Source organism: Aulonocara stuartgranti (genome assembly GCF_965226115.1).
Source record: "Aulonocara stuartgranti genome assembly, chromosome: 2".
NCBI lineage: Eukaryota > Metazoa > Chordata > Actinopteri > Cichliformes > Cichlidae > Aulonocara > Aulonocara stuartgranti.
In genome coordinates, this window is record NC_138940.1 from 28,081,207 (window position 1) to 28,097,886 (window position 16,680).

A 16,680-nucleotide genomic window follows, 5' to 3' on the forward strand; every position below is an offset into this window, starting at 1 on the left:
TGTGTGTGTGGGGGGGGGGGGGGGGGGGGGAGATCAATCCGGCCAGTACAGGATGTTCGTAATAAGTGGTGAGTAACTGCGGCATGATTCATGGCCATCCTCCTCAAAGAACTACCCTATTCCTGCTCAATGGAGCTGCTTTTACTCTCTCCTGTATTTTTTTTAATGCTCTCATTCCACCTCTCCTCGTCTCTCTTGCTCTCTTTTCCTCTTGCTGCCTCTCAAGGAGCAGGCAAGTGCTGGGGATAATCTGTCTCAGTTCCAACTGAGGCTGACCAGAGCTGAAACACCGAGATAAACCTCATCGAAGGATCAGTGGTGCTTGGTAGAAACTATGGGGAGAAGTAGGTGGTGGGTGAATGACTGAATATGCACAGCAGCAGTAGGGCTTATTGTCCAGTAAAAAGGAAGAGATTGCACTGCTATCTGATTTCTTTTGAGTTAGATTTGGTTTTAAAAACCATTTATTCAGCTAAAAGAAAAGTGACCCCATATTGTAATGGCTTACACATTTGCCTAGCACTGAAAGCTCTCCAGTGTGATCCAGGAAAGAGACGCAGATCCCTTTGGGTTCCATCAGAAAAGGCATCTGGTGCAAAACAAAAATAAAAATTCTGCCAAATCAAACATGTGGAGCTAGCAACTGTGGAGACCCCTTGTGAATAAGGCAGCAGCAAAAGTAGCTCATATACCTTTCAGAAGAAAACATTTGTAAACCCTTTGGAGATACCAGGATTTCTAAATTGATATGTGGTTGCAAAAAGTAAAAAAAACAAAATCGAACTGGACTAATTCATAAATAATTGTGTGCGTTTTTCATAGTGGACAGGGAACAAGTGAATTTAGCAAATTGTATAACTTTCCGAAGGTGTTTTGCTGTCTCTCTTCTGGTGCCCTTGGTATGATATTTGCAAGGAAAGCAACAAAAGTCCTAAAATTCCTTGACTTGGACACAGTTATGCCCATCTTCATAACATTCCTCCTAAAGTCCTCTTAAAGTCCTGTGAAAGTTGGTTCTTTCTTCATGAGGGCAGAATTTGGCACTAACCAGATGTTTGTCTTTATTTGGAGACAGGCTCGATTCCATCTCGCACTCCAACGTCAAATTGCAGACGGTCTTTGGAGTCAGGTGTTCCTTAATCACAACATCTGACTCTCATCTGACTATCCCCCATAAGGGCGAGTTTGTATTATTGAAATTCCCTTACTTCCAAAAATGCATGTTTTTGTGTGTTACTGATTAATCCTTTCCCCATTAGACAACGTCTAATGATGACTTTTGACACTTCAGTTTATATCAATAAAGATGTGGTTTGAAGACCGTTTTTTCAAGGGTAGCTGCATAGGCAGGGACCACCTTCACTAACTTCTTAGGAACCAACAAGTCATTGCGTTATATAGGCAGGCCTGAAATATGACAGAAACCACTCAGGTCAGACAGGAACTTCAAGGGTTACTCCTTGTGGCGGGGCGTGGCCTGCGGTGCCGTGCAGAGGAGGCGGACGCACCTGCACGGCATCCGCAATCACGCCCCGCCACACTCCTCGTAGGCTTTCAAGGGGTAAAGAGTTAAGTGAAACTATGTAGAGTAAATGAAGTTCAGACGACAATGCACAGTGTAGAAATCGTAGCAGTTTCAAAGCATTTGCAACCTTTTTTCCTGCAAATATATAATTACTAATCAAGGTTTCGGTTTCTGAGATTTTGCAGAGAAAAAAAAACAGAAGCCCAAAACTGAAATATAACAAGAAAATAAAATAACAATACAGTTATTATTAAAACAATGATGCAGACCTTTTGTTTTCACGATGCTAATAAATGTGTGTGAGAGAATTAATGGCTCCACCCACTTTTATATTTGCAGCTTTTTATGAGAAAAGATAGATTTATATTTCTGCGTTGTGGAAGCATAAGCAGAGAGGATTAACAACAGCTTAAAAAGCTTCAATTAATAATTCTTTTCCACTTTTCGTTAAAAAAAACACACAGGATGTGTTTCACGCTCCCCATATCTTGTAAAAGAGCTTAAAACTGAGGGTGAAAAGCTAATTCAAGGAACGCTAATTCTGTGCTATGTGCTAATACTAATTGTCTTTTCAAAGTTTTAAATGTGTTGTGAGAGAAACTGTTGTTAATAAGCTTTCGTTTATTTTAATGAGTGCTTAAATATTCTTGGGCAAATTAAAAAAAAACCTCTCTTCTGCAACCAAGTTTCTCTAAATGTTTAAAGCTGAGAAATAAAGAGCAAAATTAGCATTCATGTGAGTTACTTAAAAAAAACACAAAAAACATTGTGTTAACGAGCTATACCTGAATAGTTACCTGTGCTCTCCACTGCATTTGGATTCTCAGGTTCTGAAGTCTTCACAATCAATGTGAGACTGCTGTCTGTTAACACATCCATCAATACGGCTCAACGCTGCACCACCCACGCATCATTTTGACTGTCCCACCTGTTGAAAGACAAAGAGAAATAGAAAGAGACGTGAGTAAGAAGGCAATCGGTAAAAAAGGGCGACCGCCATGCGTCTGAGGCAGAAAGGCATCAACGGCAGTGCATTAGATTTCATTACAACAAAAGACCGACGCTAAGCACAGACAAACAAAGTTGTGGCGGTTCAAGAAAAAGCTCCAAACGCGATAGAGGCATCAAACAGGCCCTTGGGGCATCAAACAATCACTCATTTCTTCTCCGTATCACAGATTCGTGTCTAAGATTAATTTAAACTTTGCCAACCACGAAAGTACACAAAGAATCGCAGCTTGGATCGCTATGGCAACTGTATGCCATACGATCCTATTTTAAGCTTCATTTAACATTTATAGCAGAGTTGTTAACCTATGCCAACCTTACATAGGCGGCTCTGAGCATATTTGTTTATTGTAATTAGCTGACTCTCTCCCTCTCGTGCGCCTCAGCAGCACAAAATCTGAAGGAGCTCAAAGAGGAGAGATTAAAGAGATGTGACTGAGGCGGTGACAGCAAACTGTGAACACTGACAATACTTTTTATTGTAGCAAGTGATGGTGAAAAGTGGGGGTGGGGGATGATTGAGAGTACACGCGTGCGAGGGCCGGGTACGGCGTAATACAAAATAACATGTTAAAGGGTAGAGGAGAGAAGAGAGGTTGAAGTTTGTCGGCCTTTTAAAAATAGACACAGTAAGAGGGGCAACAAAAAGAAAGCATATTAATCTGCTGTGATTGTGAAAGAATAATGGCGATAAGAGAGACTCTGGGCTGGTAAATGATGAACATTTGATGTTGTGGCCTCCTGCCTGCTTATATTGTTTTCTTTTTTCCTCTCCTGCAGTCCTCCTCTAGAGGAGTGGTGCTGCAGGATGACAAATGAGCCCAGGGAGGGGATCTAATAACACGATCTCCTTGTGGTGTGAAAAGGGTGGCTGCGAGATTAAGACAGACGGCAGACAATAAGACAAAGGTAGTGTGTGGCTGACTACAACCAACTGCCACCTCTTTCATCCTATTTCTTCTAAATGTCATTAGCTGTTCACTGACCTGAGCGAGAGCGCTACCTGAAGGGAACCCCTGCTTCAGCTTACAGACCAGCTCAGTGGGTAATTACCTCATGAGCCATCACATCTACTCATGTGTGCAGCAGGTACAGGGACCCTGTAGGTAGACTCAGTTAGATCCTGTTCTTCTCTTCAAAGAGAAGCACTGTTATACCCAAAGCCTGGGCTTAAGTGTACATTTACAGAGCTACGAAATGGTTTTGAGGCCATCTCCTATCAATTCGCCTCACCGAGGAGCTGAAATTTGACATCCGGCAATAAACGTGTTGCCTGCAACAATGCGCGAGTTGGAAGCGGATATCGCCACCAAACGGGATGACGCGGTTGAGCTGGGCTCAGCTTTATCGGCCATCACCAATGCAACGATCCCGAGGTGAATAGCGAAGCCACAACAGCAACCTATTAAATATAGGCTGTGGCCACCGAGCAATGTGTCTCCAGCATGGCTGTGACACAACACACAGCTGGGATGCTGGTCAAGCCACAGAGGTGCTGCTAGAGTTCAGCACTGAGAGCTGCTTGTGTGTGTGTGTCTGTGTTTATGCTCGGTTGCATGTGTGTTAGATAAAGCCCCAAGGCTGAGGATCAGCATCAACATCCACTGGCAGAGGCTGCACATACAATCACATGGAGAGAGGGAGAGAGGAGCAGAGAGAAAATGAAAGCCAGGCATTTAACAACACTCCCAACACCCCTTCTGCCAGCCAGCGCCAGTGCTTCAAATGTGTTTATTTTCCACATTATTCATGATTCTTCTGTATGTGCCCCCACCACCACACGCGCACTCCACCCTTTACCATCTCCACCACTCTGTCAAGACCTGACGAGAGGCCATTTCAATAATGAAGATGGACTAACTGCAATAGAGAGTGCACATAAATTGGAGCTACAGCCAACAAGCATGTCCAATTTGCCAAGCGGTTAAGCCTGATGTCTGGGTGCAGCTTTAAGAGAGCGCCACGGCTGCCGTCAACAGGTTTGTGCCGACCTGATTCATCCATCCACATCATTAATACTTCACAGAGGGCACCACCATTTAACTCTGCTGCGGGAAACCACTCTTTAAACACCACACATTAGGGCACATAATCACTGTGCACTCATTTCTGTAGCATTCAGCAGGTGTAGGAAAATAGCTAGCACTTCTGACCCCCCTCCATTGTTCTTGCATGTGGGCTGGGGTCCTTTGCACGATGAGAAACTGAAATAGAGACAAAGAGCAGCGAGCGGAAAAAGCCAAACAGAATGATTAGAATTTGATTTATCCTTTTAAACCCTCCTCCACACGCGCCATGTGTTAATGTGTAAGCTGGATAACAAGATAAGAACATGTTTACTTGCTCTATATGGAACTTATCAGTGCCACAATCTAATTCCTGCAAGCCTCTTCCCGGGTCTCCGTTTCACCGCATTTCTCCTCGATCCAATTGCATTTCTCGTCAATGAAGCGGCAACGAGGGGGATAGATGGAGTGGGATTGTGTATAATTGCCAAAAACTACGAGGCAAGGTCCCACAGCAGTAGTATATGTAGGTACAAAGGGGCCATTGTGCCAACAGAGGGATGGAGTCAGGGGCTAAGGAATAGATCCCCAACAGAGGAGCTCTCAAAGAGGGCATAGTGCCACAGGGAACACTGATCCAAACAGACAGCGCTGAAATGGCGACTCCTGTTTTCAGCGCAGGTATACGGTTTCAGAGCAGGTTCACTGGTTGCAGACAGGCTGAGTAACCTGCCTCACACGCAACTCATGGTAATACTCCCGAGCTCGTGAGCTTGCAGCACTACGTGGTAGGACTACAGAGAAGCACAAATCCAATACACACACACAATTGTACACACATCATGAATTTTAAAAATATCACATACTGTATTCACAGACCCACACAGTAAAAGCAGTTTGGACTCGTCTTTCAGGTTTTCTAAATTTGGGAAGAAAACCTTAGTGCTTAGAGCCACACCGTGAATGACACTGAGAATTTAAGTAGCTTTTTAACACACGTGGACCTGCCCTGCTATTGTGAACAGGAAGACGAAGAAGTAGGTACTCCCTTCCAACCCTTCCTTCCATTTCTGTCTCACAAACGCGAGCTTTGTTCTGTCAAATGGTCAGCGGGCCTCCTCGCAGCTCATATGTCAGAGCTCTCCTCTTTCGAGGGTCAAGCAAACCTCAGAAAACTCTTTTTCATCGAACCATTTGCATCAACTCGTGTTGCCACGTCTTCTGATAAATGCTCCAAATGAACACATTGCAAAGACTGCTGCAGATGACCGCCTGCTGAATGCCAACATGTTAAACGAGTGAGCCATCGGTGTTTGCAATTATAGCTGGTCGATATGGCGGCACAGTATTAATCTTTCTTTTAATGCCGTGCTGTAACAAAGGCCATTATGCAAACCCTCATACAATTAGACCAGGAAATACAAGACTGACATCGAATACGGTGAACACATTAGCAGTGTTGCTAATTTGCACCTGCAGTAACAGTGTTCAGCAGCATTTATGTTTTTGACAGCAACAACTGCTGCATCGCTAGCACCATATGCTTCCCGTGTTGTCCCGCTGTTTGTGTTTCAGCTGCCTCTTCAACACAAAGCTCACACCGGCTAACTCGTGTCATGAGCGTGCTCTGCAGGTTAGGCCGGTGCTGCTGTTGCTGCTGCTGAGGAGAAATCTCAATGATTTTGTCTCTGACACATGGAGAGGGAGGGAAAAAAAGATTCCTTATCTGCAAATCTTAATTCAATGGTGTTTCCTACACGCGCCTCTGCTACTGTGCACCTTCCTTGTCAGCTGTTTGCTGCTGTATTTGATCCAACATCCTCACCTAAAACCCCCCTGACACGGCCACGGTGATGGCAGAGATACAGCCTGCGTTTGAGATAATCACTGTCAATCACGGGCTGCTGGAGAGCCCAGGAAGCATCTGATAGGTAAAGATTCACTATGAATCAGGATTATAGAGTTGGATCTTTATCAGTGCAGCACAACCTGCAGAGACAGATCTGGACAATTGTAGCTACTGTTACCCCCTCAGGCCTCTGCATACTCCAAAATGAAGGTGCAGGCCCAGGAGTGTATGGCAGGAAAACGCTCAAGCCATTAATGCTATCTTCCTATTAAAATGACTGCAAGCCTGCTGAAATATAGTATGAGTGACACTGATGATGGGATTTAATCCAAGCCTCCATGGCCTTAGCGTGCACCGTCACCGTTTTAAATATCTTTGATTACGGTTAATGTTTACTTATTTAGTTATTAAGGTAATAAGGGCTCAGACTTCCAAACCTGTGCTTTTAATCTTTCTTTAGCTAACCCTGGATAAAATGCTTTCCGTGTCTTCAGGAATAGCTAAGTAAGATCTCTGGTCTCTTGTTGGAAAAGCCGCCGAAATATAATTCAATGCAGCATAATACCGCTTTAATTTTTGTTAAAGTCGCAGCTCGATAAATTGTTTAAGTAAGCGTTCATTCACTTCTAGCCGCTGTGGACACAATACAGAAGCATTAAGGCCTTATTGTTTTACTGTTGTTACTATTGCATTTCATTTCAAGTTGTTTGCTGCTCTGTTTTCGCAAATGCCGTAATAATCACACGCAGTAACTACTCCATTAAATGACTTGAGCGAATTGTGCCTGTTATTGCAACATTAATCCCCCATGTCAGGTTTCAGGGTGTTTTTTTTAAAAATATTAAACAGATAGAAACATAATTTCTTTTATATCATCGCGTGTTCTCGAGGATTTATTTAAAATAATTGCAGGTTATTTTAATACAAGCTTCTGACAATGGGATCATTTATATGTGCGGAAATGATCGATATACAGGAAATTGCTGCAGATTAAAGGAGGTGTTCTACCCTGGACGCAGCAAAGTGATTTTTCCTATTTAAAATGATTATGGAAACGTATGCACTTTGTAACAGGCGGAGATTGCAGATAAGTGGACTATTAAATTACTTAGATACGCAGCATTTAACAATAAAAAAAAACACATTTAGTTTGTTTTCCTATAAAGTGCAGAAACAGGAATGGACTGAGGCTACTTTTCAAATGCAAAATATGACAGATTGCATAGAACTGCTACGCTGTAAAAAAATACAACTTGAAGACTTGACAGAGTTATACAACTTGTTAACAAACTGCAAATGTTTAAACGGAGCAGCAAAGCTGAAAAAGTTCTCTGCGAGCTGTCGATGGTTTGAGCATTTTGATGCTGAAAGCATTTCACCTCTATTAGCACGCTTTACTCTGCAGTACCCACAGAGCAGGGATGTCAAGCTCAGTTTACATCATGCCCCACATGGAGCTCACTTTCATCTTAAGTGGACCAGACCAGTGAAACCCATCCTTTCTGTCAGTGTAAAGGAGTTTAACTGTTTACACGTTCAACATTTAATCCCTAAAATATCTCAATATGAGAAAAAGAAGCCCATTTTCAACATTACATCTCAGTTTTCCTACATAATATAGAAATTCTGCAACATTAAAGAAAGAAATCTGGCAGCATGAGTCTTTGACTGTAAAAGTCTGTAAAATTATATTACGGTAGATTTTCAGGTAGCACATTGACTAGATTGTCCTGTAATTATAAGGCAGGAATTTTTTTGTTCATTCACAGAACATACTCTTTTTTTAAAAACATTTTTGCTGCCTCCCTCCTCCTGCTCCACCACAACCACCCACACATGCAGGGCCTTGGAGTAGGGGTATGTCACCAGGATGCAGAGGAGGCTACCCCCCCCCCCCCCCCCGTCCCCCCCCCCCCCCCCCGTCCCCTTCTGGCTGCCTCTGCCTCAATTTTATCCCACAACTTAGACATTCACATTACTCACACCCTCATTACACATACATATAGGATCTTGGGGGTGGGCACGATACACGGAGTCCAAGTTACCATCAGGGTGTACGCCTCACCCCTGGCGTCGTTGCCCACCTCTCAATTTTAAATACATGTAGACATTGAGGGCTAGCAGGAGGGACTATGCGCTTACCTGCTGCTCTCTGGCAGGTAGCTCTATGCCCTCCTGGGTTTTAATTGCACCTTAGAACACACATGCATCAACACTACAATGAGCGGGTGGAGGGAGGTTTGGAGTCTTCCCTCACCCCCATTCTCTGCGGCCTACTGGAGCGGGGGGGCTAGGAGGAGTGGGCCGTCCGACTGCGGTCTGGGGCCTCCCTGCTGCTGCGGAGTCGGGGCGGTCTGCCTCTCCCCACCGCAGGGAAAAGGGTAACACCACCTGGGTCTGGGTGCAGTTCCCCCCTCCAGGGGCAAGGGTACCTAGACCCGGTTAGTAGAGTACGCTTAGGGAGTGTGATCGTGTATACAGCGTCCCTTTATGTCTGTCTCCACGTCGGTTGAGTGTGAAGTACATATGAGAGCATGAGGGTGGGAATGGATGTTTGTGTCTGTGTGTGCCTGTATGTCTGTGTCTATATGTCAGGTTGGGTATCAGACGCCACCTCTCTGGGGACATCTCGGGCCCTCCAAGGTTTGGAGGCCTATCTCCACCCACCACCACTTCCCCTGCCGGTGGCGGACTCCCTCAGGTATCGGTGCGTTGGTGGTTCTTTGTATCTGGGGGTGGGCGTCCGGGTACACACCGGCTCACTCCTTGGCGGCCGCTTATTGGGGCTCGCTCGGGCCACTTTGGAGGTGGGGTGCCCCCGGCCTCTCGGCCTGGGGCTCGGTCACTCAGGCACAGCTGGCTGCCGGCGGAGCTCACGGGCGCGTCACTGCAACTCCCCCTGGCTTCTGCTCCGCGGCTGCTGAATGAGCTCTCATCTGGGACTCTCCTCAGCTCTTACTGGGACAGTGGCGCGGCTGCCCCTCTGTGGGTCTTCCTTGGTCTCTTGTGTTCTGGGGGCCTCTGGATGTCTGGAGTTTTGATCTCCTCCATACCTGCTTGATACCATAGAGGACAGGGCTGTGGCTCCCCACACTCTCTAGCAGATCATTACATGGAGAAACCTTTGGAATGCAAGCATGCTGATCCACACAGGTATGCACACAGGTGTACACATGGGTATTCACAGACGTGGACTACAGCTTTCTTGGCTGCTGCCTCAAAGCACACTGTGCGCTGTCTATCTTGCGTGCTGCACAATATCGTTTATTATTTAGTAACTATTGATATCTATGACTAGCTAGTTTATTGTGATGGTGCTTTTTTTTTTATTATTATTATGTTGCTCTTTGTTGTTTGCTGTCTCCCCTGTTTTTTTTGTTTTTCTTTCTCTCCATACAGGTGACCCAGGAGTTTTTTTTTTTTTTCTCTCTTCCCCCCCTTCTCACCGTCTCTTCTCCCCTTTGGTTTTCTTTCTTCCTCTCCCCCTCTTTCTTTCATTCTTTCCCCCTGTCCTATTAAAAAAAAAAAAAAAAAAAGGATGACAAAGGATGAACTGAAGCTCCGCCATCACGTGATGTCACATGCTGCTGTTTCTGATGTCACTTCCAATAAAAAAAAAAAAACAAAAAACATTTTTGCACCCATTGTAAAAAAAAATAAAACAAGACTTCTACTGTCATTTCATTGTTTATCTATTACTTAATATGAAATACCATGGGTGAGGGTTTTATCAGGAGGAAAGCTGCAAAACTTACAGTTTAAAGTCCATCCTTTATAACCTTGTCTGCATTTTCCAAAGCCTTCCAGTGGACCGGATTGGAGTCTGTGTGAGGCCCATTCTGGTCCCCGGGGCTTATGTTTGACACCCCTGGCATTTTCCTTATTCCTGAAAGAAAATACTGTTGACTTTTCAGCACTGAAAGGTGTTCTCGTCTGATGACATGACCACCTGCCGTGTGGTCGACTGGTTACAGGCATGGCAGGCTGCTTGCTTTCAAAAACAAAACTCAAACTCTAAGAGCATGCTGCCAGATAAATGGAGCGTGTCTAGACGTAAAGCCATCTCCTTATAAGCTATCCTGCCCTTGATGGCGCCGACCCGCTTTGTTCAAAAGCATTAACAAAAAATGCACTGAGAAAAATATTTATATATGCATGTGTAATCATCATTTTCACTCATAGCTGTAATTTCTTTTTTCTGAGTAACTGTAACAGATTGTAATTACCTCTCCTTTGTAGTTTAATTACGCGACACAGTTAACTACCTACCACATGGTACATTAATTTTGCATGGTTTGATATTTCTCTTTTATTTTCTATACATCCCAAGCTCTCCAACACTGGGGTGAAGAAGACAGTAAGAGATAAGGAAAGGAGAAAAATAAGTAGAGGGAAGGTCAAGAGTGAGGAGGGAGATAGCCTATTACAATAAATCCCTACGTGCCTCCAGAGACTGCAGCAGCATGTGTTTACAATGCTGTTTCATTCATACATGGACCGCTGATCAGTCAAAACAAGGTTACTGCTTATCAAAAAAGAAGAAATATGGGATGGGGCAGCGCCCGGTGAATGGTAGAGAGAAGAATGGCAATAAGGCAGGCAGTAGGCGAGGTGTTAAAAGTTGATTAGGTTGTTAAAGGTCATATAGTCAGGCCTCATCAGCTGTCCCAATGGAGCACAAGAAGCAGCTCAGGGCCTCAGCACTGCTGCTAATGAGACAGAGCGATGGCATCCTCACTAACATATGGATATATCCTGCTTCCATGTACAGCAGTCTCCTTATGGTATATAAGCGCATAGCAGTGCTGAGTTAATGTGATGACATTAACAAAAAAAAAATGTCGACCAGCCTGAGGCTGTTATAACAAGCCCAGTACAGAGCGCAGAGGAAGGCTGTGTGAGGCGTGTAATGTTAAATTATTTGATCACTGAAACTAGAAATGTATGGTATGTTTGAACATGCTTATACACACAAAGCGTGCACAAACACACACACACACACACACACACACATGGTAAACTATAAGCTTCCACATTACAGATTCATTTGCTCATTTGAGCAAATCTGCGTTTGGTCCACCCACCGCTCTTGAAGGGTCAGTCTTATGAAACAATTGCGTATTTAATGAGGCTCTGCATACAAGCAACCCTGTGCACGAGCTCAAACACACACATACACATTCCCATACACACTCATTATGTACGCAGTGCTCCCACTCAGTACAGTTAAAAAGATGCTGATGTATGAGTAACTGCTGATAAATACAGAAGATGCTTCCACCCCCCAGAAACACGGAGCCAAAACTAACAATCATGACCATCACTTCGATCTCCTGACTGACACACACAAACCCGAGCGCTCTCACGCTTGCACAGAGAGCATGCATCAAATAATCTTTGCTGCAACAGCAACGGAGATGCAATTATCTTATTTCCAACAGCTGCATTTATTAGAGCTACGCTTCATTTGCTTTGCTGAATCTAAATCAGGTTCTGCAGACTCTGGGCTGTTACTTCAGCGCTGACGCAATGACATAATGTCCTGCAGGTTTACATTCCTGCAAAGGCCCTCTGTCAATGCCTGTTTCTGCCACAACGCTTCCTGTCAGGCACGCTGTGGGCTGAGTGATCGATATTTTTTATTACCACCACTTTATTCAACCTTTCACACATGCGCGCTGGAATAATGGACATTTATGCAGTTTTCATGGTCACTACCTACTCTTTCTTTGCATTCGAGCAAATGTGTGCCGTGCTAACAGATCTGTGTGTGTGTGTGTCTGTGTGCTCCTTGCTATGAACAAACACGCACTAGTCTTTGTCTATGGCTATGTATTGCCTACAGGTGTGTATATGTCTGTGTGTGTGTACTAACATTTATACTGTGCACATAAGTGTGCACGTCTTCTCATGTAAGAACTTAGAGTCCCTCATAATGAGAAGCCCTTAAAGGTGAGGCTGGATCACAAGGAAAGGGCATCAGAGGAAGTGATGATGGTCGCTATGGTGCTGGCCTCCGTGTCAGGCAATCACAGCTTGGGGGGGGGGGGGCAAAAGCACCTGTAGCAACACAGAAATATACTGTACCATTTTAATTCAGGCTCTGCAAGAACAGACCTGCCTACAGCAGAGATGGTGGAAAAAAGCAAAAATCACACTCAATATCAGTGTTGGCTACAACTGCCAAGAATGGCTAATCAATAGAGCAGTGCACCTATGGGAGACATGTTCCATTAAGTCTGTGGGTCAATGTGTTTGCCAGCAGATAGCACTGGTTTATTTTCCCTGATGCTTGTCCCCATCCCCATACCCCACATGCTTGATTAGCTGCCCTGCTTGGCTCCATTGATGTGTATCAGTGATCACCTCCGGAGTCCTATCAGTCAGTGACTCTCGAGAAGGCAGAGGGTGAACACATGCGACCTGTGACCTCTGCCCTCTGCCCCCCTGACCCCGAATGACCCTCATTTAATTAGTTGCGTGTCTACCCAACACCTGCTCCACTTCCAAAACCACTCTTTTATCTAAAATACAAAATCACAGACACAAATACTGTTGATGATTTATGATGCAGGGGAGGATTGAATATTGAGCAAGCTAGCTAAGAGACAAAAGACTGCAGCCAAATTTCAGCTATCCAACACACATTATTGGGCGTTTTGAAGAAAATGTGGGTTTATTTTTGCATAACTGACCATCGCTCTTTTTCTTTTTTATCTTCATCGTTAAAAGCAAGGTGTTTTGTCAACGCGTGCTGAGAACAGAATATGCACCCATCACAGGAGCTAATAATTAATGAAATGACCTCTGAAGGCTGCACCCAAAGCAAGCCCCTCTCATCCCTGCCACACACACACACAAATACACATGCACGCTACTAGAATGGAAAGGCTGCTGGAACCTGCCAATTATTCTCTACTTTACTGGACCCTTGCTACATCAGAGGTGTGATTGGAATAACAACCATCCACCGAACCACGCAATTCTCCATTCCCTGTAGGGCAGCACTGAACCAGCAGGGGAAGAAGGAAGGGAGTGTGAAGGGATTGTCGCAATGATGAGGAAGAGGGTGCATACAAGACAGAGGAAGAGGAGTTGTTGGGGGGGGGGGGGGGGGGGGGGGTAAAAGAAAACGCTAAGGATTACATGAGGAAAGGGGGAGAGGGGAAGAAGTCAAAGCTGGGGCTCCCTGGCAACATGCAGAGGCAGAGGCTGTGTGAGAATGAGTGCTGTCTTGAGTGACACTCACACTCATATCCCCCCCTCTGGGGAAATAACCCCCTTAATCCAACATGCTCTTTCAGATAGACAAGATCCCCCTTCTTCTCCCAGCAAGGATATGAAACGCTCCCCCTTGTGATTCAAATACCAGGGATGAGGGCTGGAAATCGAATCGACAACAGTGTGACGTGGCACAGCTAGAGAGAGACATCAATGTCCCTGTCTCCTCCTCTCCAGCAGCTGACTCACTGAGTCATTGGTTACTATCTGAGGAAGTGGCCTGCCATTGGCTAGCTGTTGGGAGGTGGCATAACATTGGTAGTAAGAGGCACTATATTAGATAATAGGCTGATTTTTACTACAAATACTTGCTGAAAGAATGTCATGTGCAAACATTTAAGCTTTTATTGTGCTACCATGTGCATTTTTTTTGTCTAAAATAACTGGCCTTAATAAGCAGCTTGTCTCTGATGATTATGAAAAAATCACCTTCTATAGCCTTTTCAACTGTTGTTAATGCCCGGACCCTCTTTGTAAAATCCTTTCTCATAAGCACACACAATGTTACAAACATTCAGAAACACAGTTAATTAACAGTACGCAGCGCTAGATGGACCAAGGAATCAATAAAGTCAAGGCGGACCCAGTCGCAGCAGGACCCGCCAACCACACAGCCTTTTCAGTGTGAACCGAGGGAGGTCTTTTTCTCTCCATACTGGTAAATCACTCCACAGCCAGGCTGCTTGGTACACAGAGTGAACTGCAGAGCTAGGCCGACACAGTGTGATATTATATTAGCATTACAAAGGCTTTCCCACCATCTGTGACACACTGTGGAAGAAGAAGAAAAATCACTTTTCTGTTTCCAAGCCCCGACTGCTGATGTTTCCATAGGTTCTGCAGGGAGGGCTGATGGGACTGTGGCTGGGAATGACAAAGGAAACATGCGTTTATTACAGCCTCTCTGACACGCGTGATTCACTTTCAGCACACACAGCACACGCAACAATTTCAAAGCCTCGCAGTTTTTTTTCCTGAGCCTTTAACTTTTAGATCAGGGTTAACAAATGTGGTTATTCACAGCCGTTACAAACCTACTAATACCACCACACTCCACCGGTATGTCTAGTCTGATTCAAAGAGATGGCTGGGTTTATGATAATTTCCAGCATAGCGTCTGATAAAATACAATAAAAAAAATCCATAAAGTGCTATGTTCTCCTCAGTGAGAGCAGATAGAGTTCTGCGCTTCACTCAGCGGCCTAGGGGAATGAATAGACTTGGCTCGTCCACACAGCTCTCCTTGCTTTCCACTGTAGCCTGTTGTCACTAGCCCCTGGTCGTACGCCAGTCGCCTACTTGGCAGGGAGAGGTGCTGTACAAAGCAACTGGCAGGTCTGGTAAATAATGCTGATGGAGTGTGATAGAGAGAAAAGCATCTCCTTTATTCCACACAGTTACTCTATCTGTTTTAGCAGAGCAAGGGAGAGAGAAAGGGGTGGGGGAGGTGGGGGGACAAATGCTGTCTTTTTTCCCCCTGCAATCTATTCGACTGGAGAATCAGGCAAAAAAAGGAAAAAACAAACTACCTAGCTCATCGTTGTGTTATCTTTCATTATGTTTTCCAGCTTAAGAAAAAACCAATACCCCTCAGCCAATGGCTTCCCAGAATACATAGCACTACAGAGCAGACAATCAGCCAACAGCTGGGATTTACAGTTGAAACTTCACGCATACAATTACACAGATGAAGGAGGGGCAAGTGGACAATAGCGGCGCGACATTGAGGGGAAACACTCATCCAGGCAATCATGCAAAGTTCTCTACTTAGTCAGTGAAACAGGAAAATGGAGAGCGAGAGAGATACATGATTATCACCCACTGCATGACTGACTTAGTTCAAGCTTCAGTATCACATAAGCATGATCCTGTGTGACTGCTCCGTTTCCCTCAACAAAGCCGAATTAGGCAAGCACGACTACAAAATAAAAGTTCAGTCACCGTGTCAAAGTGCAGTGCATCTGCGTGTCTGTACAGATATGTATATATGGCTGCATATACCAGACTTATCCGATCGCTCATTATCCCCACTGACTACATTTGCAACCTTCTGTGCCTCTTTAAAGGCATGAAGAGGATGAGCAGCTTACCAGGGAACTTCACTGAATAAGGGTACTCCTTGCGTAGCTTACCTGCACACATTTCATTGCTTTAGGAAAAAGAAGCATGCACACTTATCAGTGGATTGATAAGAGAGCAAATCCTGCATATGACAGCTCATGATCCCGTCTACAAGCTCCGCATCCACCGTAACCCACATATATGAGTGAATGCGCTCATGTGGATCCCTGTCATCTGATGTGGATATTAACTGGGAGCATTACTGCACATAAAGAGAATATATGGCCCAGTGGCAATAAATAAAGATGCTGTCATCCCCGTGGGAGTGCAAAGGGTCAATGAGGGTTCCAGCCCGGTGTAATATTCCTGTCACTGAGCCTCATTCTGCAAACACCTGTAGATGCATCCAGCATCCTCCTTTTCACTAAGTGTAATTCGCATTAGCATATGGCCCAGAATACACAGTGTGGCGAGGCAGTCAGGAAGACAGCCCGGTGAGAGCGAAGGTAGCAAGGTTAGCTCTCTTGTCAAAACCAATATCCACCTCTTGAAGACTAGACTGGGGAGCAGCAGCCAAAATCATCTGCATAAAGGAGAGGCACTAAAATCACCTCTCATAAAATACGACAGGGGAGCCAGCTCACACTGGTTAAAGCATGATGAAAGGAATGGAATCCAGCACAGCTCCCTGTCTGTGGATAATCAAAAAACCCTGGCACTAAAAGCATGGCATTCAAATTCAATTGTGAAAGCTGCAACTGTCTGAGGAAAGAAAAAGACATGAGGGAAAAATACACTCTTGTTGTTTTGAACTCTGTGGGAGCTTAAAAGATGTGTTTTATAATGCCTCCCATTAGGAAAAAAAATTGTTAAGGGTAGACTTAGTGTATGCTGGAGTAAAGACGTGCAATTGCGTCAGATGGTGGCTGATTGTTAATGCAATGAAAGCA

At 44.7% G+C, this 16,680-nt stretch overlaps 1 protein-coding gene across 4 annotated transcripts in view; it reads right to left on the reverse strand.

The window, feature by feature from the left end:
* Window positions 1–16,680, reverse strand: part of nexmifb (neurite extension and migration factor b) — a 53,282-nt gene that overhangs the window by 11,014 nt on the left and 25,588 nt on the right. For 3 of the 4 annotated variants that reach the window (XR_014279215.1, XM_082548679.1, XM_082548678.1), the window contains exon 2: window positions 2,311–2,453. Coding sequence is in view for 3 of the 4 variants with exons in the window: in XM_082548679.1 (XP_082404805.1) it covers window positions 2,311–2,404 (94 nt within the window). In the remaining variant the exon portion in view is untranslated. The remainder of the gene's footprint in view (window positions 1–2,310; window positions 2,454–16,680) is intronic. The other variant, XM_082548680.1, reaches the window with a different exon arrangement.